General features: G+C 48.3%; 1 protein-coding gene across 2 annotated transcripts in view; it reads left to right on the plus strand.

The window, feature by feature from the left end:
- The window catches only part of PLXNA4 (plexin A4), a 628,886-nt gene that overhangs the window by 125,856 nt on the left and 476,264 nt on the right, over positions 1-26,766 (plus strand). The window contains exon 5 of one of the 2 annotated variants that reach the window (XM_085005418.1): positions 24,180-24,484. The exons of the other annotated variant lie outside the window; for it this stretch is intronic. Within the exon in view, the coding sequence (XP_084861544.1) occupies positions 24,447-24,484 (38 nt within the window). The 5' untranslated portion in view covers positions 24,180-24,446. The remainder of the gene's footprint in view (positions 1-24,179; positions 24,485-26,766) is intronic. 2 annotated transcript variants of the gene reach the window in all.

Here is a 26,766-nt window from a genome sequence, read left to right on the forward strand (position 1 = left end):
TTATAGCCTCCTTTTCAAATGTCTATTTTTTGAGTATGTCTATTATACTTGTTATAACGAGTATGTCTATTTATAAGATGCATAATGTATATGTAGAGGTACATGATGATAATTTATAAGTAAATAAATATGCATACACTGGGGGTGGATGCCCAAAAAAGTTCTGTGGATGGAGCAAGCAATCAAATGTGTTTGGTGACCACGAGGCCAGAGAATAAAACACAAAAACCCTAGGCTGTGAGTGCTGAAGGCTCCTTGAAAATAGGACCCGGAGCCCTTAACCCCAATGTGACTCAGTTTCCGTGGCTGTGACATTCCGATCATGATTCCCTTTTCAGAAGCCTCTAGGATTGATACCTAAAAGGTTCTTAAGGAACAGAGGCTGAGACAGGGTTAGAATTAGGTTGAATACCTTTTTCACTTCTCCTGCCTGTAGCCAGCAAACACGAAGGCAGCTGCAGTGCTTTGCAGAAGGATTGCAAATGTGCATTCAGGACGGATCGGGGTGCACCGTGCCTGGCGTGAGCACATTGGGTGAGTGCTGGTGTTTGCTGTCAGGCAGAAAGTGCTGCCTCGGTCAGGAGAGCCGTGCCGAGGGTGGTGGTGGGAGTAATGAGGGACCCCGGCCATTATCTGCCAATGCTCTCCCTGGAGAGGCCGAAAATCTTTGAAAGAGTCGCTCTGGGGGAAGCTCTGGGATAAAAAGTCTGGCTGATGCAGAGAGAAAAGGAGAGAACATAAACGCATGCACATGTTTGTGTTTGTATGTGTGTGTGTGTGTGTGTGTGTGTGTGTGTGTGTGTGTGTGTGTGCATGTGAGTGTGTGTTTGTATGTCTGTGAGTTTTTCTTCCTCTGGTTCAAACAGGGTCTCTCAGCCCTGGGACATGAGAAAAAGGGAAGAAAGACTGCAGAGGGGCGATTGGCACAGGGAATGAGAGGCAGGTGCCGGGGGGAGAGGTGTGGAGAGAAAGTGTCGGAAGACAGATCTGAAAGTAAACAGCAGAAATGACTATTTGTTGTAGCTGAAGCCGTCAGCGCTCTGGGAGATGAAAGCCTATAATCCAGAGGCCTTAGGAGACCGTTCAGACCAGAGGGCTCCTGACTGCCGGCCGCTGGGCAGGAGCAGCCCCAGCCCCTGTGGCTCCCACTCAGCGGGGGGCATGGGCTGCCCGATGTCTCCACAGGCGGAGCCAGGGCGGAGAGGCTGAGACCTCGGTGTGTGTGTGTATAATGCAGCATCTTCTCCCCTTGGAGCCCTGCTCCGCCTCCCAGCTCCCACCTGTGTGAAGGACACCATCAATTTTCCAGTGGTCCAGGCTCAATGCCTCTGCATCTCCCTGACACCCGCTCCTCACTCAGTCAGTTGTTGCTCCTGACAATTCGCCCCTTGTCTGGATCCCTGTCCTCTTCCTCCCTGTGCCTCCTCCCCAGGTCAGGAGAACAAAAAACATTGCATGTTGTAAATCCCTGTACTGGGAGGGTCCCCTGGGGGTCCAGTGGTTAGGACTCTGCACTTTCACCACTGCAGCCCAGATTCAGTCTCTGGGTCTAGGAACTAAGATCCCACCTCAAGCCGCTGCACACTGCAGCCAAAACAAAAACAAAAAGGACCCCCTTGTACTAAATAGTATTTCTTAGGACTTCCTAAGCTTTTGTTTTGTTTTGGTTTTTGTCTTTTCAGGACCGCACCCACAGCATATGGAGGTTCCCAACCTAGGGGTCTAATCAAAACTACAGCTGCCGGCCTACACCACAGCCACAGCAACACAGAATCCAAGCCGCGTCTGCGACCTACACCACAGCTCACGGCAAAGCCAGGTCCTTAACCCACTGAGCAAGGCCAGGGATCGAACCCGAAACCTTATGGTTCCTAGTGGATCCATTTCCGCTGTGCCACAACAGGAACACCAGGACTTCTAGAGCTTTAGTTGCATGGAAGAGAGACCAGCATTCTATGAGAAAGAAAGGCAAACAGAAGAGAGAGATTTTCGCTTAAGAGTAAGGGACATGCTGGGGGCAGGATTGCAGGGAAGGCCCGGAAGAATCTGGAAGCTGGAACCTGACAGCCAGTGGGACCCAGGTGGCCTTCTCACAGCCACTTGATGCCATCTCTGTCTGCACATCTGCCACCCTCCTCTTTCTCCTCAGCTTGCCTTTCTCTGCTGCTCAGCTCACAGTGGGAGGTGCCTCCCGAGGCTCCTGGGTCTTCCCCTCCTCCGTTCAGGAGATGCGGTGCAGTAACTAGACTCATCAGGCAAGTCGGGCCAAGAGCCTCTGTCTTGTGGGTGAGTCCAGGAAGTCGGGTCATTAGGTACAGTTGTGGCCACGTCTGCGACCTCCAGCCTTGTCTCACTTCTGTCCCTGTGGATCTCAACATTTTTTTTTTTTTTTTGGCTGACTTTTGAAAATGTGAGTATAGTTGATTGACAGTATTGCGCCAGTTTCTGCTGTACAGCAAAGTGACCCGGTCATACATATACATACATTCCCTTTCTCATATTATCTTCCATCACGGTCCATCCCAAGTGATGGGACATAGTGCCCTGTGGGGATCTTACCTTTATAACCTCTGCTCTGGACCAGGCTCCTGCAGTCTTCTGCACCTCCTGCTTTCCAGCGTATTGTGGTAACTCATTTTATGAAAACCGTAGTACTGAGTATGCCTGTTCAAACGTCGCCCTCAGTCTGCCACAGCCTCTTTTCTTCCCACCTAAGGGCGCTAGACCTGTCCAGTACCTAGGCCGTGGCCACTGAGCCCTCGAAATCTGGCCAGTCCTAATTGAGATGAGCAGTTAGGTGGCAAAGACACCCTCGATTTTTAACACTTAGGGAAAAAAGAATGTGAAATAGCTCATTAATAATTGTTTATCACGGAGTTCCCATCGTGGCACAGCAGAAACGAATCTGACTAGCATCCATGAGGACGCGGGTTCGATCTCTGGCTTCCGTTCAGTGGGTTAAGGATTCAGCATTGCTCTGGCTGTGGTGTAGGGTGGCAGTTGCAGCTCCGATTCGACCTCTAGCCTGGGAATTTCCATATGCCACGGGTGCAGCCCTAAAAAGGTAAAAAGTAATGATAATAATTGTTTATATTCATCGCGTTGGAAGGGTAATATTGCAGATATACTGAGTTAGGTAAAATGTAACATTAAAATTAATTTCACTTGTTTGTTTTTCACTTTTTTGAGGTGGTTTCGAGAAGATTGAAGCTTCCCTTTGTGACTCACATTTCATTTCTGCAGGATAGGGCTGGGCTAAACCACAGTCTCAGGAAGGGCCCGGGCTTTCTCACTTGCTGCCTTTATTCAAGCTGTTTTTCCTTTCCCACTACCCAGCTCCTACACATACTGCAAAACCTCCTTCCATTGCTGCCCTGTGAAGCTCCATGTCTATAGATATTTCTGTCTGTAGCTATTTACCTTCAGAACTGTTGAATTCTTTTTTTCTTCTTCTTGTACTTTTTTTTTTTTTTGGTATTTTGAAATACACTTTTGGCACCTTTTGCCTTTATTATAATTATTAGTATGTGCGTGTTATCTCCTATATTCCATTGTAGGTCCTTGTGACCATGCTTCATTTATTGTCCACACCCAATAAGCACCTGTAACTGACTGGACATACAAAATCTGAAAGAAAATCGCTCTTGCTGCAGGTGGGTTATTGTGGGCTCAGGTGAGGCTTTTGTCCTGGCCTGTGTCCCATTTCTCCCCATCTCTCCCTCCTCCTCCCTCACACAGCACACCTGCACTCTCTCTCACCTCCATCACCATCTTCATTCAATCATTCATTTATTCCTCAAGTATTTAATGGCACTTTACTGCACCAGGTGCTGGTAAATACAGGTGAATAGAAAGACATGGTCCCTGCCTTAGTGGAAGGTACAGTCTAGCAGGGAAAGCGATGAAAGTGAGTAAGTGTGTCCTTAGGGACGGTGCTATGGGGGATTCAGAAGAGGAACCAGCCCATGGGGAGGGCAGGTTGATTTCGACTCCTGGTCCACTGAAGGCAGTGATGTTTAAGCAGAGGAGGCAGCTGCCTTCAGAGCAGCAGGAGGAGCCTAGGCAGAGGGAATCTGGCGTGGGAAGACCCAGGCGTGGAGGAGAAGCATAGCCTGAGGCCAAAGGCCATCATCTCCGTGGTCCAAGTTCTGGATGGCGAGAGGCATCCCTGGTAGGTCAGGTTCCTCTCTGGGCTCTGCGTTTACTCTCTGAAACTTAGTGAGCCTCGGAGCGTCCTCTTTGACGCTTAAAGTCTCGCAAGATGTTTTTCAACAAAATAACGATTCATTCCATTTCTTCTCACAGTGTTACCCCTAGGAGAACAGGAATAGAGTCCATACTCTGTCAGAAAACCGTGCCTATTGTCTCATTGTAGTGCCCTTTTAATGTACATCAGTGCTTCTTCCCCAGGGGTGATTCTCGTCCCCTTGGGGACCTTTGGCGGCGTCTGAAGACATTTCTGGGGATCACAACCGCTGGGGCCGGGGGTAGTGCTCTTGGCATCTAGTGACTAGAGGTCAGGAAAGTTGCAAACATCTTATAAAGTGCTGGACAGCCTCCCACAACAAAGAAGTACTGGCTCAAATGTCAAGAGTGCTGAGGTTGAGATATTCTGCTGTGAATAAAGTCAGGAGAGACGTATTCTTCTGAGCGACGGAAAGCTCTGTCTGTGGCAGAGGCTGCCACTTGCCCCCTCACTCAGGTTCCCTCTGTTTCAGCAGAAGCCGCTCATTTTTTTTCCAGATCATGAAGCAGCCAGTTGAAGGGGCGCCATTTCCCAGTGTCTCATGCAGTTAAGTGTGGCCCTGTGACTAAGTCCTGACCACTGAGATGTCAGCAGAAATGTCACATCCTATGGGAAGCTGGCTAAAAACGAATTGACATGGCTTGCCGTGGTCGTGGGGACATTCGCTCTTGTTTTCCTTCTTTCTGCTGCGTAGAACATAGTGTGACTGCAGGAACTCAGCCAGCCATTTGGATGCCAAAGGCTTTGAGTATGGAAGCCAGGAAGTGGCCTGGAGGGGACCTTGGAGATGGCAGAGCGCAAAGACAGAAGGAGGCTTGCTCTCCAGTGGCTGCATGGAGCCCCTGGACTCCCCGCTCCAGATATGACTCACATGAACCAATGACTCTGTGTGTTCAGATCTCTTATTTGGAGTCGCCTGTCATATAGGGCATATAGGTCGTGTACCAGCCTCTCCCTGTGGAGAGATGTGCATGTAGCCCATCTTCCAGGATGGCCCCCACGTGGCTCGAGGGATTCCCCACCTTTGCGTGTGCCTTGCGGTGTTGGGCTCAGTGCCGCAGCCGCCTCGTCCTGTGATCCCTTATGCAAGATGCGCCGCAGTGAGCGAGCCGGGTACCGAGGGCTGCGCCCGGGCCCGGCCCCGCACCGTCCCTTTTGAAGTCTGCAGTTCTGTGCCGAAGCTTGGATGTGGAAGTGCTAAGGCGTGTTTGCCAAAGGCTGGAGTTTTGATGTGGAGTGGAGAAATAGCTGTTACTTTGAGGGGGAGAAAAACACCTTTCATTTCTTCAGGGAAAGATAAGCGAGGCAGCTCTGCGGCTTCTCACTTCGGATCCTCTGGGGAGCAGATGTTCCTGGAGGAATGGCTGGTCCAGAGGCAACATATTTAAGTTCGCAACCACCACACATTGAGATGTTAGACATTTCAGCGTTGCTAAAGAAAACCACCAAATTAAACAGCCAACTTTCCCCTCTTAGTTTTGTCGAAGAGACTTTCAAAAAATTCACTTGGCTGCGGGCGGCGGGGCTGGCTCATTTGCCAGCCTCGGGGATGGAGGATGAGGTGGCCACGGGATGGGGGTTGGGAGAGGAGCGACGGGAGGAGGTGAGGGAGAGGGAGGTGCCTGGATGCACAGAGATGCCTCCCACCCTCGTGGGCCGAGCAGGGAACCACCGCCACCAGCCATACGCGCCCTTGCTCAGCCGCCTCTCAAGCAGCACACCTCTGCTCTTCTAAGACTGGTATCAACACACTGAAGGGGAAAGCCACCCCTCCGCCCTGTGGGTGGCTGTCTCCTGAAAGCCCCACCTTGCAAGAAAGAGGAAGCTGGCGGGAGAAGAGAGCCTTGGGTAAATGCATGGGAAGAATTGCTTCGGATTAGAATGAACCACACCCGGGCTTGAAATGGTGTGCTTTGGGCTGGGAACGTGCTTCTCTTGGCCTTCGGACCCCCTTATCCTTCCTGCCCACTTTCCTTCCTAAAACACGGCAGGGGCTGGATGTTGGGAGAGGTAGTTGCCGAGTGCAGGGAAGTGGAGCTTCCAGCAGCTGGATCCGTCCTAGCTGTGGGCTGAAGAAGAGAAAATTCAGCCTTTTATTTTTAGCAGGTGGAAGGAGGCAGGGACACTCTGATGCAGGGTCTGAGGAGCTGTTTCTAGAACTGAGGATGAGAAGGTTGGGACCGTCCCTCCGAACACCCACCTGAAGCGCCAGGCCAGGCAGCAGCAGGGGCAGGCCTGCCACGCAAACGGCACAGCTCTGCTTCCTCCTCTCGAGGGCTCTGGATGCCTGTGCTCTGGGCGAGACACTGAGGCCCAGAGAGCTGCAGTGGCTTGTCTCCCATTGCCCAGCAGGTCCCCCGGCATCTCCTTGAAGGGTTTTGTCTATGCGATTGCTTTGGCTTCATAATATCACTTTCTACGCTGTTGCTTGGATGTGTTCCATGAATGCCCCGCTATGTGAAGCTCTTTCTTAAAATAGGAAAAGGATACGCTCCTCTGAAGGGATGGAAGGACCTTGTGAAGAGAACTGGGCATAATGACAAGTCACCCGGTTTCACTAGTTCAAGCAGGCAGATGGTGGATAGAACCGAAGCCAGACAATTTGCACTTACCAAATTAGCACCCGTCTGTTAGTCTGCAGAACCAGGGGGAAAAAAAATGGGCATCTCTCTTTTCACCATATAAGGTAAATAAAAACCAGTGCTCACAGAGTGTTGGCCCTACAGATGCAGAAGCTGTGTTATCTGAGCCGCCCTGCTCTCGGCCCCATGTTCCCCGTGTCCCAGGCGGCCTGGAGGGATGGAAAGAACTCAGACTGTGGGGTCAGACAGGCATAGGTTCAAATCCCTGCTCTGGTACTTACCATAGCCACTTGGCCTTGGGCGGCTTAACTCCAGAGAGGCTGTTGGCTCACCTGTAAAATTGGAATGATAACACCCATTCATCCAATGAAACAAATAAAAGTAGGTAGTAGGCCTTCTACTGTGACAGCCCATCAGCAGTGGCCCCAGACCACGCTCTGACCCCAGCTAGTCCTCACCTGTGCATGACAGTGGACGCATGAATAGTAGCTCAGGGGACCAAGGAGCGTGTTTGGCCCAGGGCAGATTCCCTGTCACCCCAAGACACACCCTCAGACCACGCATTCTTGTCATCAGCCTTCTGTGACAACAGGATGGGGGCTTTATCCTTACCCCAGGGCTTCTGATCTTATGACAGAGCATCTCCTGTACTTGGAAGGGAGCCACTGGCAGTTTCAAAACAGGCAATTTGTCTGTCACCACCCCTTCTCCCACCTATTACTGAGTCCCCCTCCTCTATGTCAGGCCCTGACCTGGCACTGGGAGACTGGCCCTGACCTCAGAGAAGTCAGAATCTAGGAGAGAAGAGAGGTAGTCAAACAAGTAATTACAATATGACTTTAAAAATGCTGTACTCACGGGATCATGATCCGACTTGGCATGAGGAGGGGGCAGAGGAGGCTGGGAGAGGTCGCCCATGCAGACACAGAGCTGCATCTTTAGGGAGGTTGGGGATTTTGGCAGGTAGCCAAGGGGGCAGAAGTAACAGCATCTGAGTGAGGCTTTGGGACATGGGCCTGGCTCTCTCAGGAGCACTGCAGTGTGACAAGGGTGACAAGTGTCAAGACCGCCCAAGGGTATAGGATGTGAGCTGCCGAGTGAAGCCCAGTCCCACCCTGAACGTGAGCCTGGAGATGAGGGAGGCCTAGTTAGCGGAGTAAGTGACACCTTCGGGTTTGCCTTTGGGAAGGTCTGTTTGGCTGCGCTGGGGACGGTGGACCATGAGAGCAAACATGGAGGCAGGGAGGCTCGTTTGGGGACTATTGCAAGAGCCCGGAGGGCCAGAGCCAAGGTGGTGGCAGAGGGGCGGTGAGAAGAGAGACTGGCAGCCATGGTGATGAACTGGACGAGCAGAATGAGAGACAGGAGGTTGAGGATGATCTACTGCCTTCTTGGGTAATTAGAATTGGGGGCCAGCTTTCTCTATGGCACTTCAGTTGTACTGCCTGCAGTTTTTTCCTCCATTGTTCTTTGACCACAAGTTCCTGGAATGCAGATGCGAAGTCTTATTCATTCCAGTTGTACCTCTCGTGCTAATACAGAAGAGAAGCCCCATAACCACAGAATTAATGTGCTGATGAATGAATGAATGAGTGAGTGAACTGTTCATTCTGCCTGTACTGCACACCCCTGCTGCGAGAGCGGGTGTCCAGCTGGCCTATTGCGGCTCCCAGCGTGGGCCCTCACAGATGCCTGTCCAACCCCGTGGGGTGATGATGAGGATGGGCTGGGGATGATGCTAGTGACGATGGTGATGCCGTCACTTTGCTCACCTGCCCCTTTCCAGACCTAGTGCTTCTCAGCTTCTCTGGGGGACACAGGAGGCCTAATTAATTAATGTGAGCAAAGTGTCCTGATCGGAACTTCTTGGCTGGAAGAAACCACAGGCTCAGGGAAGGTTTCCATTACACAGCGATCACTGCGCTCATAGCTTGCAAGGGGCCCGGTTAAGGCTCTTCTATCAAAGGAAGATAAAACTCCAATCCCCTTAGCCTGCTTATTACACTTCAGAACTATCCGTCTCTCCATCTATAAAAATTTCCCTTGATTCCTCATCTGCTCAATATAGATTTGCAGCTGCTCTTCGGCTGTGCTCTGGGCTGCTGCTGGCTGGTGGGGGGAGCTCCCAGGTGAAGCCGGAAGAGATCAAGGCTTGGTGGAGGAGGCGGGGAGGTGAGAGGCAGCTTCACCCGAGACAACTGGGTGTCTGTACTTTCCCCAGCATCCTGAGCTGTGATGCATCTTATGTGCTCAGAGGGCATGTCTCTGGTGGGCCTGTGCAGCGCCGTCTCTGTGAACAGGAATGCTTAGACCATGGCTTTTCTGGTGAACTGAGGATGGTTAAAAAAAGCAAAAACAAAACAAAAACCCTTGTTTTGGTTAGCCTTCTAAACCTCCTTTTTTAAATTTTATTTTCATTATAGTTGATTTACAGTGTGGCGTCAATTTCTGCAGTACGGCATAGTGACCCAGTGACCCATTCTTTTTCTCATGTTATCTTCCATCATGGTCTATCCCAAGAGATTGGATATAGTTCCCTGTGCTGTACAGTAGGACCTCATTGCTGATCCATTTTATTTTAAAGGATTTTTTATTTTGTCCATTATAGTTGGTTTACAGTGTCCTGTCAATTTTCTCCTGTACAGCAAAGCGACCCAGTCACACCTACATATATACATTCTTTTTCTCACATTATCCTCCATCGTGCTCCATCACAGGTGACTAGCTATAGTTCCCAGTGCTGTACAGGAGGTGCTTATCCATTTTAAATGTAATAATTTGCATCTTTCAACCCCAAACTCCCCGTCCACCCCACTCCCTCCCCCTCCCCCTCGGCAACCATAAGTCTGTTCTCTACGTTTGTGAGTCTCTCTTTGGTAGAGAGGTCCATTTAAACTTCAGTCCATTTTCCTTCCTTAAGCTGTTTGAACACTGAATACTGTTTACTTCCGATCATGACTCAGAATCCCCGTGCTGAAATGCCAGTTTTTGTTACACACAGACACACACACACACACACACACACACACACACACACACACACACAGGTACAGGGACTGGGTGATCCTGGGCCACAGTCTTGATTTTACTTGGCTGACTTCTAGACGTCGGTTTGTTTCTCATGATTGGCATCTCCTGAAAGTTGAAGATAGATAATTCTCAATATATGAGGGTTTGTGTTGCTTTCTGGTTAATGAAAGTCTTGCCAGGTATCTCCCTATCTTCTCTCAGGCCCAAAGTGAGATGTGGCCCTGCCAGGTCAGGATAGCTTATAAACTGTGCCCGGCCCTGTTGCGAACTCCCTGCGTGAACTTGGCTATGTAGTGAGTCCTGCTATAACGCTTGATTGGGAAACGCAGATTTGTTCCATGGCGATTGATGGCTTAGGGAGCAATTTGAGCAGAATACACATTTCACATTTACTTATGTGCCATTCAGCCTGTGAGAAATACTAGGCAACCGTAGAAAAGTGCACACAGCTGAGCTGAGGAGCGTGAGAAAGTGTGAGGGCACGCAGCAGCCTCAAACGTTTGCTGGCCGCCTCAGTTCACCGCACCTTACAAGCCACACCCACCCACAGCTGTCCTTACAACTCTCTGTTGACCTCATGGTGTAATAACTCACAAGCTGCAGGCTTTCCAGTGCCCATTTCCATAAGCAAACATCAGAACCTTTGCAGGATAAAGTACCGTATTTATTGTAGTATTTATGGATTTCGTAATCATTTTGCATGTGTCCAAGTGTGCTACCATTTTTATTAGATTCCTCTTCTTTTTCTTGTTCTTTTTTTTTTTTTTTTTTGCTTTTTGGGGCCACACCCACGGCATATAGAAGGTCCCAGCTAGGAGTCAAATCAGAGCTGTAGCTGCCTACACCACAGCCACAGCAATGCAGGATCTGAACCACATCTGCAACCAACACAACAGCTCATGGCAATGCCAGATCCTTTAACCCACTGAGTGAGGCCAGGGATTGAACCTGCATCCTCATGGGATTGAACCTGCGTCCTCGTGAATACTAGTCGGGTTGCTTACCACCGAGCAGCGATGGGAACTCCCCTTCTTCTTCTTTTTTAAATATGTCATTGATGAAGTATTTGAATGTTGTGCCTCTAACCTCATTTTCCGATGAGCCCTGTGGTTTTTTTAATCGAGCCATTTTGCACTTGGTAGTGATTTTTAGGAACTCGTATGTTACGTTATAGCAAAACTGGCTGTAAATGGGGGGCTCTGAACCTCAGTCTAACCAGCTGGGAAAGGAAGGCAGTGTTTTCTTGGAGAGAAGGGACCTTATTAAATATGCAAATGACATTCGAGCTCCTTACCACAGGCCACTTTGATTGCTCACCCAAGGTACCTAACTTATAAAGAACATTTCTAGAAGTCTCAGGATAGCTTCCACTTTACAGAAATGGAAAACTGAGTCAAATTTTAAAATGGATGTATAAGGTGGTATCACTTCAGCTTTTTTTTCCTTTGTGGTATCTGGAGAACAGAACACACGTCATCGTGTCCCCCCCCCTGCCCCCCAGTTATAGAGTTATGCATGAAATTACTTTGTGGAATAAGCACCATGCATGAAGCTACTTGATGGAATAAGGGGCAGAACTAGCACATACTAAGTCTTTCCTATGGCACAGATGCGCTGTATAGATCATCTCACTTCATCTTCCCTCCATACTGTTTCCATATTGAACTCCGGCCAGTCTGGATGTGGGGTTATATCAGCGGACAGAGCACAGTGCTGCCTTCCAGGAGCTGAGCTTCTAATGGAGAGCGAGAGACAGCGTGCCAACAAACCAGCGTACCCTTGGCCCTGGGGTAGTGAGTTGCTGTGGAGACAGCAGTGGGGGGCGGTATTCGGGACAGGGGGAACAGAAGGGACATCGGAGGGGGCATGGAGCAGGGCACAGCAGCACTGCCATCTCCATTCTGCAGGTGAAGAAACTGAGCTAAAGAAAGAAAGGCTGAGTGGCTCGGAGCCTTCAGGAGGCATAGGGGAGGTAGCGGGAGGGTGGGGAGAATGGAGTTAGTTCCCTGGTCTACAGGGAGAGGTAGGACGTATAGAGAGGACTGGGCTGAGTCTAATTTTACTTCAAAGTCCAGTTTCTTTGTCTCCTTCTGAGCAGTTTCTTCTGTTGACACTTGATCTTCCTAAAACATGGCTTCCCTCCTGTTACCCCCAATCTTGTTCAAGGACCTGGGAGGTTTCTCTGATGATGACTGTGTTAGGTTCCCGGGGCCGTGTCTGGGAAAAACCCAACGCATTTTCCTTGACTCTCACAGTACACTTCACTTCTGACACCAGATGGGTGGGTTTTCTACACATCAGGCAATTCTCCGACACCAGCTGGGTGTCCTGCAATTCAGTTCATGTCTGACACCGTCTACCCGGAGGTTGTATCAGATCCTCCAAGTTAAGCACCGAGTCCCACAAGTGCCCCCACTTCAGGCGCCAAGCGCAAGTCCCATTTGTTGCTTGTATTCCAACCAACCCATTATACATCCAAGTTCCCATGACCCCTCCTTGGGTCCCCAAATTTTGTCGAATGGCTCAGAGGACTCAGGGAAATGCTTACGTACACCTACCAGTGTATTATAAAGACTAGAATAGAGGATGCAGATGAGCAGCCAGGTGGAGAGATGCATAGAGTGAGGTATGGGGAAGGGGCAGGACACTCCCCTACACGTCTGGGTGTGTCACCCTTTCAGCACCTCCATGTGGTCAGCAATCCCAAAGCTCCATGAACCTTATCCTTTGGGGATTTTTATGGAAGCTGCATCACACAGGCAGGAGGGATCATTGACTCAGGCTCCAGTCCCTGGCCCCTTCCTGAAGGATGAGGAGTCTGGCTGAAAGTTGCAAGCATGCAATCACGACCTGGTCTTTCTGATGACCTCCATCCTACCCAGGAGCCTACCAAGAGTCACCTTGTTAGAACCAAAGGCGCTTATCATCTTATCACCCAGGAAATGCCACCAGATTTAGGAACTCCATGTCAGGAAGTGGAGTCAGAGACCGAATATGAGAACAAAAAATAGTCCCAGATGGCCTATCACTTAGAAAATTACAAGAGTTTTAGAGCTCTGTGCCCGGAACCAGGGGCAGAGATCAATCTGTATTTTTCTATTATTTCATAAGCTGATGTTACGAAGCTTCACCAACTAGGTGGCTTCAAACTGCAGAAAGGTATTGTCTCCCAGTTCTAGAGGCGAGGAGTTAGAAATCAAGGTGTCAGCAGGGCCAGGTTCCCTCTGGAGGCTTCAGACAAGGATCCTTCCTTCCTCGTCCTGCTTCTGGGGGTGACCAGCAGACCTTGGTGTTCCTTGACTTGCAGCTGCCTCATTCCAATCCCTGCCTCCATCCCCACATGGCATTCTTCCCGTGTGTCTCTCTGTCCCCATGTCCTTCTTCTTATAAGGACACCAGTCATATTGGCTTAGGGCCACTCTAGTCAAGGATGACCTCATCTTAACTTGAGTACATCTGCAAAGACCTTGTTTCCAAATAAAGTCAAACATTCACCAAGTACTTGAACATATCTTTTGGGTTGGGCTGCAATTCGCCCTACCAGCAATGGCCAAACCTAGCACCAACCCTCTGCTTGGCTTCTTGTGTCACCAGAACTAACCCACATCTGCCAGTGTCACCTGCCTTCTTCCCAACAAGCCCTCCATACCCAGTCCCACCTCTGGGCCTTTGACCTTTCCACCATCTGTTATGTCCCCTCCCCATTCTCCAAGGCCAGATCCAGTGCCTTGTCCCCAAATCCTCTCTGATGATTCCCTCACCCTTTCAGTCCAGACTGAATTCCTTCTCTGAATTCTTGCAGCCATCACTCAGACAGTATTATCTGTGTAGTCCATTCAACAAAAAATCAAAGCCTCATTTGAAAGTTCTAGCCTCGTACCGTTAAGGGGTAAAGTGCGTGGACCTTGGTGACACAGTGCAGATTTGAATTTAGCTCTGCCACTTCCTGATTGTGCGACCTTGAGTAAATTACTCCTCCTCTCTGTGCCTCAGCTTCTGTGTCATCACGTTGTTGCTAATAACAGTGCCACTCTCACGGACCATTGTGGGAATTAAATGAGGTGATGCCTGTGGAGCGCTCAGTGTGGACACTGCACATCAGCTATTTTTATTGTGAGGACAGGGATGCTTGCCTTTTAAAAGTGCCTCTTTCTCAGCTGGTGCCGAGGTTGCTGGGCACTGCCAGGACTGGAGTCAACAAAGGAAAGGCCATCGAGGGCCGGGACAGGGGGGAACGGTAGGACCACCATGGGCGAGGTCCCAGGAAGTCACTGTGGCTGGGCAGCTTGGGGGATGGGCAGAGTCTGATGTGAACAAGGTCATGTCCAAGGGGCGGGGATGAGAGATGCGGCCATTTGCACATGGAGAGAGTGGTAGGTCATGGGCCCTGCTCCTGTGTGGAGAAACAGCTTCTCAAATGAATAACTTATTGAATGATGATAAGTGATGGGTCAATGTATTTATAGAAGGAGCTATAGAAAGGGTGGGGCTCCCAGTAGAGAATTATTTCACGTCAAGAGTGGGAGAGTGGGGGGTGGGAGGGTGGGGGCCAGGAGAGTGGGGGAGAGAATATGACATCATTTAGCCAATTCTGTCATTTTCTGTTAGGTGGGCATTTACTGTTTATGGAATAACAACTGTTTTACCAGATTATTAGGACTCTTCTCTGTTGCATATAACAAGAACCAGCTCAAGCGAACTTCACAAGAGAAGACATTTATTATGAGGACACAGGGGTGTGAATTTCTTGGAGCCCAAGGGCAGAGGTGAACCAGAGGCAGGGACTGGAGTGTTTCCTGCATTGTCTCTCTTCTCCTCTCTGTGTTTGTGTCCTTCTCCCTTTCCATCTGAAGACTAGCTTCTCCGGCTGGGCCAGACACTGTGGCAGTACCATGTCCCCATCGGCTCCTGAGCTCATGGGCGCCCATGGTCCCCTCTCTCTATCTTAGTCCCTCTCCAAGGGGGAACAGACTCGGGGGGCGGGGGGGCCTGCCTGGGGTTAGGTGCCCACTCTGAACCACAGGTACCCTGACACCCATCCCTGGGAACTCGCAGCCTGGAGACCCAGGGGGAACTTTAAAGAGGGCAGCACCCAGTGATGGACACAGCTGGGCAGGTAGCCCATCCAGAGCCTTGTACAATCAGAGAGTCTGCTGTGCACTTCGTCTGTGTTATTAAGCATTTTTTAAAAATTTTATTGAAATATAGTTGATTTACAATGTTGTGTTAATTTCTGGTGCACAGCAAAATGATTCAGTTATACACACACATATATATTCATTTTCACATTGTTTTCCATTATGGTTTATCATAGGATACTGAATATAGTTCCCTGTGCCACACAGTAGGACCTTGTTTATCCATCCTGTATATACCAGTTTGCATCTGCTAACCCCAAACTCCCAATCCTTCCCTCTGCCACCCATCCGCTATCTCATGGCAAAGTCTGTTCCCTGTGTTTGTGAGTCTGGTTCTGTTTTGTAAATAAGTTCATGTGTGTCATATTTTAGATGCCACATATAAGCAATATGTTATCTTTTAAGTCCCCATCACAACATCACAAAATATCCATTGACATTCCCAGTATACTGGTGTAGAAACTGAGGCTCGGGAGTTCCCATTGTGGTTCAGCGGCAATGAACCTGACTAGTATCCATGAGGAAGTGGGTCCAATCCCTTGCCTTGCTCTGTGGGTTAAGGATCCGGCGTTGCCATGAGCTGTGGTGTAGGTCAAAGATGCAGCTCAGATCCTGTGTCTCTGTGGCTGTGAAGTAGGCCAGCAGCTAAAGCTCTAATTCAACCCCTAGCCTGAGAACTTTCATATGCCGTGGGTGTGGCCCTAAAAAGCAAAAAAGAAAGAAAGAAAGAGAAAAGAATAGGAAAGACATGAAACTGAGCCTCGGCGTAATTATGTAATTTGCTCAAGTCATCATCAGTATGTAGTGGATGCGGGGTTTTAATTTAAATCTGTGTGAAACTGAGGCTCAAAAGCAAGTGATTTGCCCAAGGCCAGAATTCATTGGTAGCCAAAGATGGACTAAGTGGTGTGATATATTCTAAAACATACAAACCCACACCCAAGAAAAACATACAAAGAGACACCAGCCTCACAGCTACGAGTCTAGTGTACTTGGGGCCAGTTGGCTCCCACAGCTCCCAAGTTCAAATTCAGGCCCTGGCCTCCTGCCTGCTGTATGAGCTGGGCCCTGGGGGTGGGGGCCTCTCCTCTAGCAGAGGCTGTGCTTTCAGCAGGGGCTTCTCTGTCCAAGATGGTGACCTGCAAGGCTGAACGGCGACTTGAAGATGGTCTCAGTGCTGGCGTGTGTTGGGGCTGGGCTTCCCCACTGCGTCCTGCAGCCAAAGCTGGTACCAGAATCCTCTTTGGGGAGGTCAGGGAAGCTTTGCCCGGAGACCAGACACAATTACCGTCTGGATTATCTGCTACTCAGGGCCGCGGAGTAGCTGGGCAGAAGTGATTTACAGAGGAATCATTCTCGACAAGGGATTCTGGTGACCTTATAAACCAAGACTGAAGCCGCTTCTCCCTGCCCAGGGAGGAAATAATGCTGCTGAACTCTCTGCGGTCCATTTGATTGTTATTATTTTTTTTTTTTTCAAGAAAGAGAATAGAGATCCCAGTGGTCTGTGCTGTTTCTTTGAGACATTTAAACTACCAATTGCATTAGTGTGGGAGCCACTCGGAGGAATGAAATCAGCAAACCAGCTGTGAGAAGAATGAAAATTTGACACTAAAAAAAAGGGGAAAATGTTAATACTTTTGTTGCAAGGCTTTTTTCTGGGTGCTTGTGGGATTTATTTATTTATTTATTTACTTATTTTGCTTTTTAGAGCCGCACCTGCAGCATATGGATATCCCCAGGCTAGGGGTCGAATTGGAGCTACAGCTGCCGACCTGTAGCCGAGGGATCCAAGCCACGTCTGTGACCTACACCACAGCTCATGGCAACGTCAGATCCTTAACCCACTGAGCGAGGCCAGGGATCGAACCCTCATCCTCATGGATACTAATCGGGTTCATAACCCCCTGAGCCACCATGGGAAATCCCTTTTTTCCGTTTTTGATTGATGAAGTTGGTTGGTGGGCGTATGTATCAAGAATTTGAGGTTATGGTAAAGGAAGAGATTATTTTTCCATGTTTCTTTCAGTTCGTAGAATTGTCCCAACTTAAGTATCAGGAAGAACCTTCTTTCTGTTTCCCACCAACTCCCCCAAGGGTGGAGGGAGCTTCCCCTGATAGGTGAGATGATGAGGGTCTGGCATTTTTTGTCCCTGTGTCCCCAGGGGGCAGGACCTGCATCTGAGACCAGTTCCCACACCTCTGGTCTCTCTTGGACTCGCTTCCCTGGCAAGGATGAGAGCAGCCCTAGGTGTCCATGGTCACCATCCAGGTGCTGGTACCTGTCTGTCCTGTCTACTCAGACCTCCCCCGTGTGTGAGCACCAAGGTGGCGGCTTGGGAAGAAAGAGAAGGAGGCTTGGTTTGGCCTTGGTTCTCAACTGTGTCCTCTACTTTTACCAGTAACACCATTCCCAATATTTTTATTTCTATCGCACTCCTGTGTAACTCTATATCTCAGCTGATTTTGCTTATGATTTTAGTTTTTCCATTATAGTTGACTTACAGTGTTCTGTCAATTTCTACTGTACAGCAAAGTGACCCAACCATATATATATACACACATATATATATATGTATGTATGTATATGTGTGTATTTGTACATCTGTATATATATTCTTTTTCTCTCATTATCCTCCATCATGTTCCATCACAAGTGACTGGATATAGCTCCCTGTGCTATGCAGCAGGATCTCAATGCTTGTCCACCCAGCTGATTTTGAAGGCAGGTTCATGATCAGCAGTCCCCTCCTTAAAGGACGATAGTCCATTTTCATTTCATGCCCCAACTACTAACTCTATTAGTGACCCGGATACTATGTACTTTTCCATGAAGATTGCTAAGCTGTGTCTAGAACAATCCTCTAGGGACGGATTGGCTTTCTGAAAAATGTCTGGGGCAAAGAGCAAGGAGCTTGGAATTTGATGAACCTGGATTTGAATCCTGGTTCCTCCACTTATTAGCAGTTGAACTTGGGAAAGTTGTTTTAAGGGTCTGACTCTAATAGTCTGTAGCTTCATTCTGTGACTTTATTAGGGTTGTAATAAAACCCATTTCAAAGTGTCACTGGGATGATTAACAGTAATAGCCCACAAGCTGTTCTTGGGAGCTTATTATGTGATAGGCACTGTTCTTAATGCCTTGATTGTATCAACCTTATGAGGTAAGAATTATTTTACCTCCTTTGTACATGAATCTCAGAGACGTTAGCAACTGACCCAAAATCACATAGCTGGTGATTATGTTAACCATTGCACCCTGCTGCCCTTCATCTGAACAGGAGATTCAGTGGAAGATGAATCTGAAAATGCCTGCTGCAGTGCCTGGTACACAGAGTACTCTCAGTCAGTATTGTGTTTTCTTTCCTCGTTGCTGGTGAGATGTCTGGGTCTGAGGCTGCTCTGGATCCAGCTCACCTTTGGGAGCATAAAGCCATCCTAAGTCCTTTGACCTCCCCTCTTCCCTGTCCATCCCCAAAGGCATAGTTCAGCTAAGACTTTGGATTCTTGGCCCAACATACCCAGGCCCTGGTGTCTGGGAGATATAACCCCTTGTCTGGCCCTAGAAACCCTCTGTTTCTTTTCTGTAGAATCCTGGCATCGATCCGAGGCTGGTGTTGATGGTGGCCATTGATAATGATGCCCCGTCAGAGAAACCCCTCCAAGAATCCCATGGTCACAGGATAGAGACCATAGGGGCATCAGGAAGCTGGTAGTGAGACTGAGGCAACATGGCCATTTGATTTTATAGATTATAGAGCCTGTAGGTGTCATCCACACAGCTTGTTCTGCAGGGTGCAAAGCTGGGTGTGCACCCAAACCACCACTTACAGAGAAACAGGCAGATCAGCCCTCTGGGAGTCAAGGTCATTAGCAACCTGGAGGCATTAAGGCTTTCATATTTGGATTCAGTTGTGTTTAACCATTGTGAAAGGAACTGGGAACCTGACTACCTGGTAAGCCAGAGAGTCAAGTCTGAAAATTTGAGGGTTTTTGTTTGTTTGTTTGGCTTTTTCTTTTTCTGGCTTTTTGGGGCTGTACCTGAGGCATATGGAGGTTCCCAGGCCAGGGGTCAAATCAGAGTTGCAGATGCTGGCCTAAGGATCCGGTTTGTTACTGCTGAGCCACGATGGGAACTCCTGAAACTTTTGAGGTTTAACTGGAGTTTACCCAGGTAATGTCTGGGGCTGCAAAAATTATTGGGAGTTTGCATGAGAAACCCTTGATGCTTCTGTGCTTAAAGCCTTTGGAACCAGCCTTCTTCTAGCGGGTGCATTTCACCCGTAAATGGAGATCTGAGTAAGAGAGAGAGGTGAGTTTAAGTCTCAGCTCCCTCGTTGTTTTTCCCATGTGGGAAATGGGGATTTTTATCATCCCCCTTCTTTCTGAGGTCTGTGTTGTATGAGGAGAGACATGCTTCAGAAAAGGACTGACATGTACCCCACTGAATCAGTTACGAATCGAATTCTATTCTAAGCAGTTTCTCCAACCCTCCATCAAGAAAAGACCCCAAACGGCCTTTTAAACAAGATAGGAGTTCTCTCCCTTATAAAGACAAGCAAGAGCATTCGTCTGTGGCTCCCATGGAAGCTTCCTGGAGTGAGGAGCCCAGACACTTTATCTCGTCTCTCTGTCACCTAGACTTCCGTTCCCAAGGTCATCTCCTGATCCACTATAGCCCCTCAAAACCCAACCATTGTATCCATGTTCTGGGAAGCGAGGGCAAGGAGAAAGACACATCTCCTCCCTGGAAATATACCTTCTCAAGTCATGTCTATCGTTTTCCCTTGTGTCCCTTTGGCCAGGCCTTCATCACTGGCTCTTTATTCCAGTCGACTGTGTGCCTAGCTCAAATGGGATGTTCTATCACCAAAGAAGAAGAAAAGAACAGAGGGACACTTGTGTCCCTAATGGTTGTCTTTTTTAATCAAAAGGCTCAGTTAGATGACCTCCAGAGGTTCCTTTAAAGGAGGAGTGTATTTCTTTATATTAGCAATTCCTGTATATCCCATTGTGACTCAGTAGAAACGAATCTGACTAGCATCCATGAGGACACAGGTTCCATCCCTGGCCTCACTCAATGGGCTAAGGATCTAGTGTTGCTATGAGCTGTGGTGTGGGTCGCAGACACAGCTCGGATCCTCTGTTGCTGTGGCTGTGGTGTAGGCCAGCAGCTGTAGCTCCGATTCACCCCTAGCCTGGGAACCTCTATATGCTGTGGGTGCGGCCCTAAAAAGACAAAAAAAAAAAAAAAAAAAAATTTCCCTCAGTAAATATTCTCTCAGTGCTTACCAAGGTCTCCTGCCTGCTGGGTGATGTAGTAGGTGCTTTGAGGACTATGAGGTTGGATAATAAGACATATTATCTGATCTCAAGGTATTTATAGTTCATTATTCAATAAACATTTGATTACAAGCCTCTATGTATTAAGTATGTGCTCACTTCTGGAGATATAAAGAAAAAAAGAAGTATGAAGCTAACCTAAAGAAACAAGAGGAAATGAAATAATAAATATAGAAGAAATTTAAAATTGAGGAGTTTCCGTTGTGGCTTGGTGGGTTAAGAACCCGACTGGTATCCATGAGGATGTGGGTTTGATCCCTGACCTTGCTCGGTGGGTTAAGGATCTGGCGTTGCCGTGAGCTGTGGTGTAGGTCGCAGATGTGGCTTAGATCCTGTGCTGTGGCTATGACATAGGCTAGCAGCTGCAGCTCCAATTTGACTCCTAGCCTGGGAACTTCATATGCTGCAGATATGCCCCAAAAAGACAAAAAAAAAAAAAAAAAAAGATAATTCTTTGGTATCATTAGTTACATAGACCTCTGAAAACACTGATTGAAGACAAAAGAAGATACAAATAAAATGTAGAATGAAAAGAGAAATAACTGTAGACACAGCAGAGATTAGAATAATAAGCATATTATGAATAGTACTAGATGTAATAATAGATGTAATTGATACATTTCCCAGAAATATAAATGCCAAAATTGGTACAAAAAGAAATTTAGTGGACATAGTTAAACATAAATATTAAAGAAATTGGAATCATGACCAAAGACCACTTATCCCCGCAAAATCCGGGCTCAGGTTGTTTTAAAGTTTCACTCCGTCAAACTTATAAAGAACAGTGAATTCCTGCCACACACATACGTAGATATATTATTCTAGAAAACAACACAAGGCATATGACATTATATACTTACATAAATTGAAATTCCAAGTAGATAAGGACGTACACATTTAATACGAATGCGTAAAACTGAAGAACTTCATTAGAATGGTAGTCAGTGATCAAGGTAACAGGATGGGGAAAGGCGGATGAAGGGAATAAACGAATGTGAGAATGAATGAGTGAGTGAATGGAGAGAGGCCATACACGAGCAAATGTGTCATGAACGAGGCGTATGGTTGATCCAACTCTCTGACCTAAGATCTAGTAGAATAGAGAAAGAAGATGATGAAATTATGATCATTAGGGCTTACAGTTTAGTAGAAGGAGACAGACATATTTCATTTGAAAAGTGGAATAACATGATTAAGATTTTTTTTTTTTTTTTTTGTCTTTTGTCTTTTCAGGGCTGCACCCTCGGCATATGGAGGTTCCCAGGCTAGGAGTTGAATCGGAGCTGCAGCTGCTGCCAGCCTACACCACAGCCACAGCAATGCCAGATCCGAGCCTCATCTGTGACCTACAACACAGCTCATGGCAACGCCGGATCCTTAACCCACTGATCACGGCCAGGGATTGAACCCACAACCTCACGGTTCCTCATTGGATTCGTTCCGCTGCGCCACAGTGGGAACTCCCGCTTAAGACATTTGGGAACAATTCTGCTTGTGTGGTGGCGTGGGGACACAGATCACTGTGTTGTAACTTCTGACTGGGTGGAGGCGGCGGAGACAAGGCTATAGAGGAGCCAGTGGCACACTCGTGGGGGAGATGGGCATGGAGTGACTGATACACCTCAAAGGGTAATAGAGAAAAAAATTGAGAGTGAATATTAAAAATAAATCAGTGGAAATGCAAAGACAAGGCAGTGATGATCCTGTTTAGGGAACAGAAGAATGTATCTTGATACCTGAGCTGAGCCTACAGAATGGACAAATGGCTTAGAAGTCTGCCAGTCTAGGGCTCCATATGGGCTCAGTAGTGGATTCTGATTTTGGCTTCAGATTATCTATGGAGCCCAGATTAAAACTCTGCATAATCATACACCACACGTAATTAGTGTGACCTGAGAACTAATCGAACAGTGAGGAATAAAACATAAACTTTGACTCCGCTTCCTTAACTAGGAGGTGAATCCCTTTAAACCAGGTCCCAATGCTTTTTCTTTTTTGTCTCCCCCAGGAAGTCCCAGTGCTTTTTCTTTTTTCATTTTTTTCCCCCCCAGGACCATGGCATTTAGAGACTGCCTCCAAATTTGCAGATATAATAGGATGATTTATCATGAAAAATTATTGCATGATCATCAAAAAGTAATGAAAGTTGTCACAGCCTCTCTTCTTAATGGTGTTTCTCACTGACCTTCTTCCCCTTCCCCTGAAAATGAGCCCTCGGCGTCTAGCTTGGAGCCAGTGCGGGGATCTGACTCTGTTTAATTCACTCAGGCAGTCAACCATGAATGCATTTTTTCCAAAGTAAAAGACAACTTCTATAACTTTTTAATTAAAGCATAAAAGCCCTTAATTAAAGAGACATAAATCACCGAGAAACCTTTAAATCTTCGTCATCTTTTGTGACACTGCAGACATGTTTCTAGCTGTGTCCACACCAGCGTCAGAGGCAGTGGACTGTGGAGAGGGACAGTGCTGCTGTGCAGGGCCCTGGAGCAGTGGCTTGGCAGGACCAAGCATTTGGTGGCAGTGCTATGGCAGAGATGCTGGCATGGAGCCTGAACTTGGTGGAGAGAGAGATCAGGGCACTTGGCGACAGAGCATTCTGCCCTGTTTCTCTCCTGATTTAGCTCGACACTCACAGGTTTGGGTAGGTCAGGATGGCAGCTGCCTCTAGGGGATAGAGGGACAGGTCACGCAACACCAGGAGGAAACAACCAGACAGTCTGAGAACGGAAAACATTCTCTAAAGCCATCAGCCTGGGTTCCTCAAAAAGTCAGTGTCGGGAATGAGAGGCGTTGGAGGACCAAGCTGCGTTAAAGGAGAGGCAACATCCAAACGCAATGTGTGAACGGATCCTGATTAGAAACAAACTGTGGAAGACATCCCGTAGGATGATGGACAAAATTGAATACGGACTTGACATTTGATAATATTATGGAATTATTATTAATTTTATTATGTGCAATAATGGTGTGGCAGTTCAGTGAAATAACACTTTATTAGCCTTGTGCTGAAGTATCTTGAAGTGACATTTCACGATGTGCCTGAAAGGTGACAACGATGGGTCAGAGAACGGAGGGTATCCCTGTGTTCCTTTTAGAAATTTTTGCTGTTGTTTTTAGGGCCACTCCCGCGGCGTGCGGAGGTTCTCAGGCTAGGGATTGAATCAGAGTTGCCGCTGCCAGTCTACACCACAGCCACAACAACTGTGGGATCCAAGCCGCGTCTGCCACCTACACCACAGCTCACGGCAATGCTGGATCCTTAATCTACTGATTGAGGCCAGGGATTGAACCCAAACCCTCATGGATACTAGTCGCATTCGTTCCTGCTGAGCCATAGCGGGAACTCCACCTTTTAGTAATTGTTAAACTGTGTGCGTATGAGACAGTTTTGTAACAAGACTTGTAGGGAGAGAGGTGGCAGCCCCTGCTCCCTTGTCCCTCTGCGTGGCACTGCCACGTCCACTGCCATGGGAGGAAAATCAGCCTGGGCAAGCAGAGCTGCATGAGTCTTCCTCTCTGCTGAGACATGAGTCTGCCTGTCGTGAAGGCACCCCGTCCCAGGTTTTAGAATGATACGGGCTTCAGGAAGGAGGCAGCTCTTTGGGTCTTTGCCTGTAGCACTTATGGTTTGTTCACCTGGATCTGAGGATGCAAACCCGAGGGACCCGGTGGCTGCCGTTTGCATGGAGCTCTCGGTCCAGCCTGGGAGACAGATACATCACCTCCCCTCGGCATCATGATTTCGCGTAGAAGCTTCTGACAGTATGCGATCAGGCCTGGCGTGGTGCCTGGTACCCCCCACGTATTTGTGACATCATGATCGTTCTCTGTTTAAAGATAGAAACAAAGACAACACGTTCCTCGCAAAGTGATGTCTGTTGCTCTCTGAGGCCCTTGGACACAGCCCCTGGCTGCTGGGGGGCGAGGAAGAAATGTGAAGAGGTCGGAGGTCACAGAAGCTTTCCCCCGGCTGGATCCGCTGTGGAACTTGAGGTGATGACCAGGGTCTCAGATGAGGCGGCGTCTCCAGGATCCAAGCCCAGTAAAGACGCGTGTGTCTGAGTGGAACTGCCTCGGGACTAGACCAAGAAGTCCGCAAACTGCATGGAGTTCTCCTGGGGCTCAGCGGCTGATGAAGCCGGGTGAGTGTGTGTGCTGTGGAGACTGGCTCGGGACCCGTGAAAGGCCCAGCCTAACCGCACACCTAGAGATGCACATGTCCCTGGAACAGCCTTTCCAGAATTTTGTGGCTCAGATCTGGCATTGCTGTGGCTATGGTGTAGGCCAGTAGCTACAGTTCTGGTTCGACTCCTAGTCTAGGAACGTCCATATGCCGTGGGTGCGACCCTAAACAAAAACAAAAACAAAAAACAAACAAGCAAAAAAACCTGCACAGGGCTTTCATTTAGAGAGTGCGGGAGGGGGCTTGACGATCCCCAGGCCTCCTGGTTGTCAGAGGGTGTTGCCAGGAGCTTCTAGGTCTCTGAGGAAGTTCAAACTCAAGTCAAGACTCCGTTTGAAAGTCACAGACCTAAGTCCAACCCAGTCCCTTTATAGAGAGTGAATGTGTTAGCTCCCTAAGGGCCGCCAAAACAAAGGACCACAAACTGCGTGGTTTAACAGAAGTATATTGTCTCAGAGTTCTGGAGGCTAGAAGTCTGAGACGGGATGTCAGTGGAGCCACGCTCCCTCTAAGGGACTAGAGAAAGATCTATTCCAGGCTTTTCTCTTAGCTTTTGGTAGTTCCCTGGCTTGTGGCAACATAACTCCAATTATAGAGGCCATGGCACTTTCCCCATGTGTCTGTGTCCAAATTTCCCCTTTGTATAAATTATTATAAATTGGGGACCTGCTCTACTGCAGTATAATCTCTTTTTAATGAATGACACCTGCAATGACCCTGTTTTCAATTAAGATCCTGTTCTAAGGTACCAGTGGTTGGGATTTTAACTTATGAATTGTGGGGGGGATGGGACGTAATTCAACCAGCAATTGTGAGCTGGAGGGAAATGAACCTCCCTCAGCTCAAATAGATCTGCCTTAACACCCAAGCCCAAGTCTGGGTCTCCTAATTCATTGTTAAGTGCTCTTTTTATTCCTGTAAGCTGTCTCCTACTTGACGTCAGGCTAGACGAGGGCTCCCGAGCGTGCTTCCCTTCGCCCGAGTGTGGGAGTCATTTGCCAGTTTGGAGGTGCCCCTCATTCCATCTCTTTTATTAGCACCTGTCCTGCCAGGAGGGTCTCCTGTTGTGTGGTGCTTGCTGGGCAGAGTATGTGTTTTCCATTCTCAGAGCTGAAAGGGCAGACCCTTCTAACTTCCCTGAGCCAGATGGACACACGCTTTATTTAGACTCAGCCCGTCACACCCATTGTCTCAGGCCCTGTCCCCTGAGTAAGTGATGCCGCGTGATGGGGAGGCCATGGCGACACTTCCCCTGCAGGCCGGCCTTGGTGGACCTCTTCGTGGTCACCCTTCTCATCCCCTGGCAGCCACTGCCGTGCATCACGGATGGTCTTCCCTGTTTTTGGTTAAGAGAAGCAGAATCCATTTCTGTGACTTAGTGAAAGCTGCTCTGGTACACCGGGATGTCACGGGTCACCTGGAGAGGTATTGCTCAGTTCATTTTAATTTTAGAACGAATCAGGACACAGCAGAGACCCTAAAGATGACAGATTACCATTATGTGGATCCTTTTTTTTGGGCGGGGGCGGGGGGTGGGACCCAAGTCCAAGCTGGGGCCTCAGACCCAGGCCCTCTCTGTGCGTGTCCCTGATGCAACCACCCGGGTGGAGCAGGAGTGAGCGGGAAGGAGGCGACCGCCAGCCGCTGCCACTTGCTCATCTCTATTCCATCACAGCCCCCACCGCATGTCAATTGTGCGGTAAACAGCTTCACCAGGCAGATCACAGGGCCCAACAATTTTATCTTGTTTAAAATTGAGCCTAAACAAAACAGATAAGTCCTATATCATCTCCACGAATTAATCCCCGTACAGTTTATCTTCTAAGAGGTTTGCCGTGGTGTCATTTGCATCATTGTAAACATATGTGTGGTGGGTCACTTTTCCTAATTTAATTTGCATCCAAATGTGTGTGAATGTGGGGCCGCCCAGAAACCAAATAATTTGGAATAATAGCATCAAGGGAGCGAAGTCATATAGGTGGCAAACCAAGGTCTTGGGTTTTTGTGGGTCTCTTTTTTTTTTTTTTTTCCTCTGAAGGGGAAAAAAAGGGCATGTAGGGGGTTTATTTTTGATTAAATGCCTTAGCCTTGCTTTGGTATTTATCTTCCTATGGCAGCCCCTGATCCAGTCCCAATGTGTAATTCCATTAGCATTATCTCTCAATTCATTTGAGAGGGCCTTCAGCCTGGCCAGCCTCAGCATAAAGGGCTACAGTGTTCAGGAGGCTTATTTTCTTATTT

The sequence above is a fragment of the Sus scrofa genome, chromosome 18, assembly GCF_054392235.1.
Source record: "Sus scrofa isolate SSC_HxYL_T2T_F1_AM1 chromosome 18, Sscrofa_HxYL_maternal_Yorkshire_Landrace_v2.0, whole genome shotgun sequence".
In the NCBI taxonomy this organism is placed as follows: Eukaryota; Metazoa; Chordata; class Mammalia; order Artiodactyla; family Suidae; genus Sus; species Sus scrofa.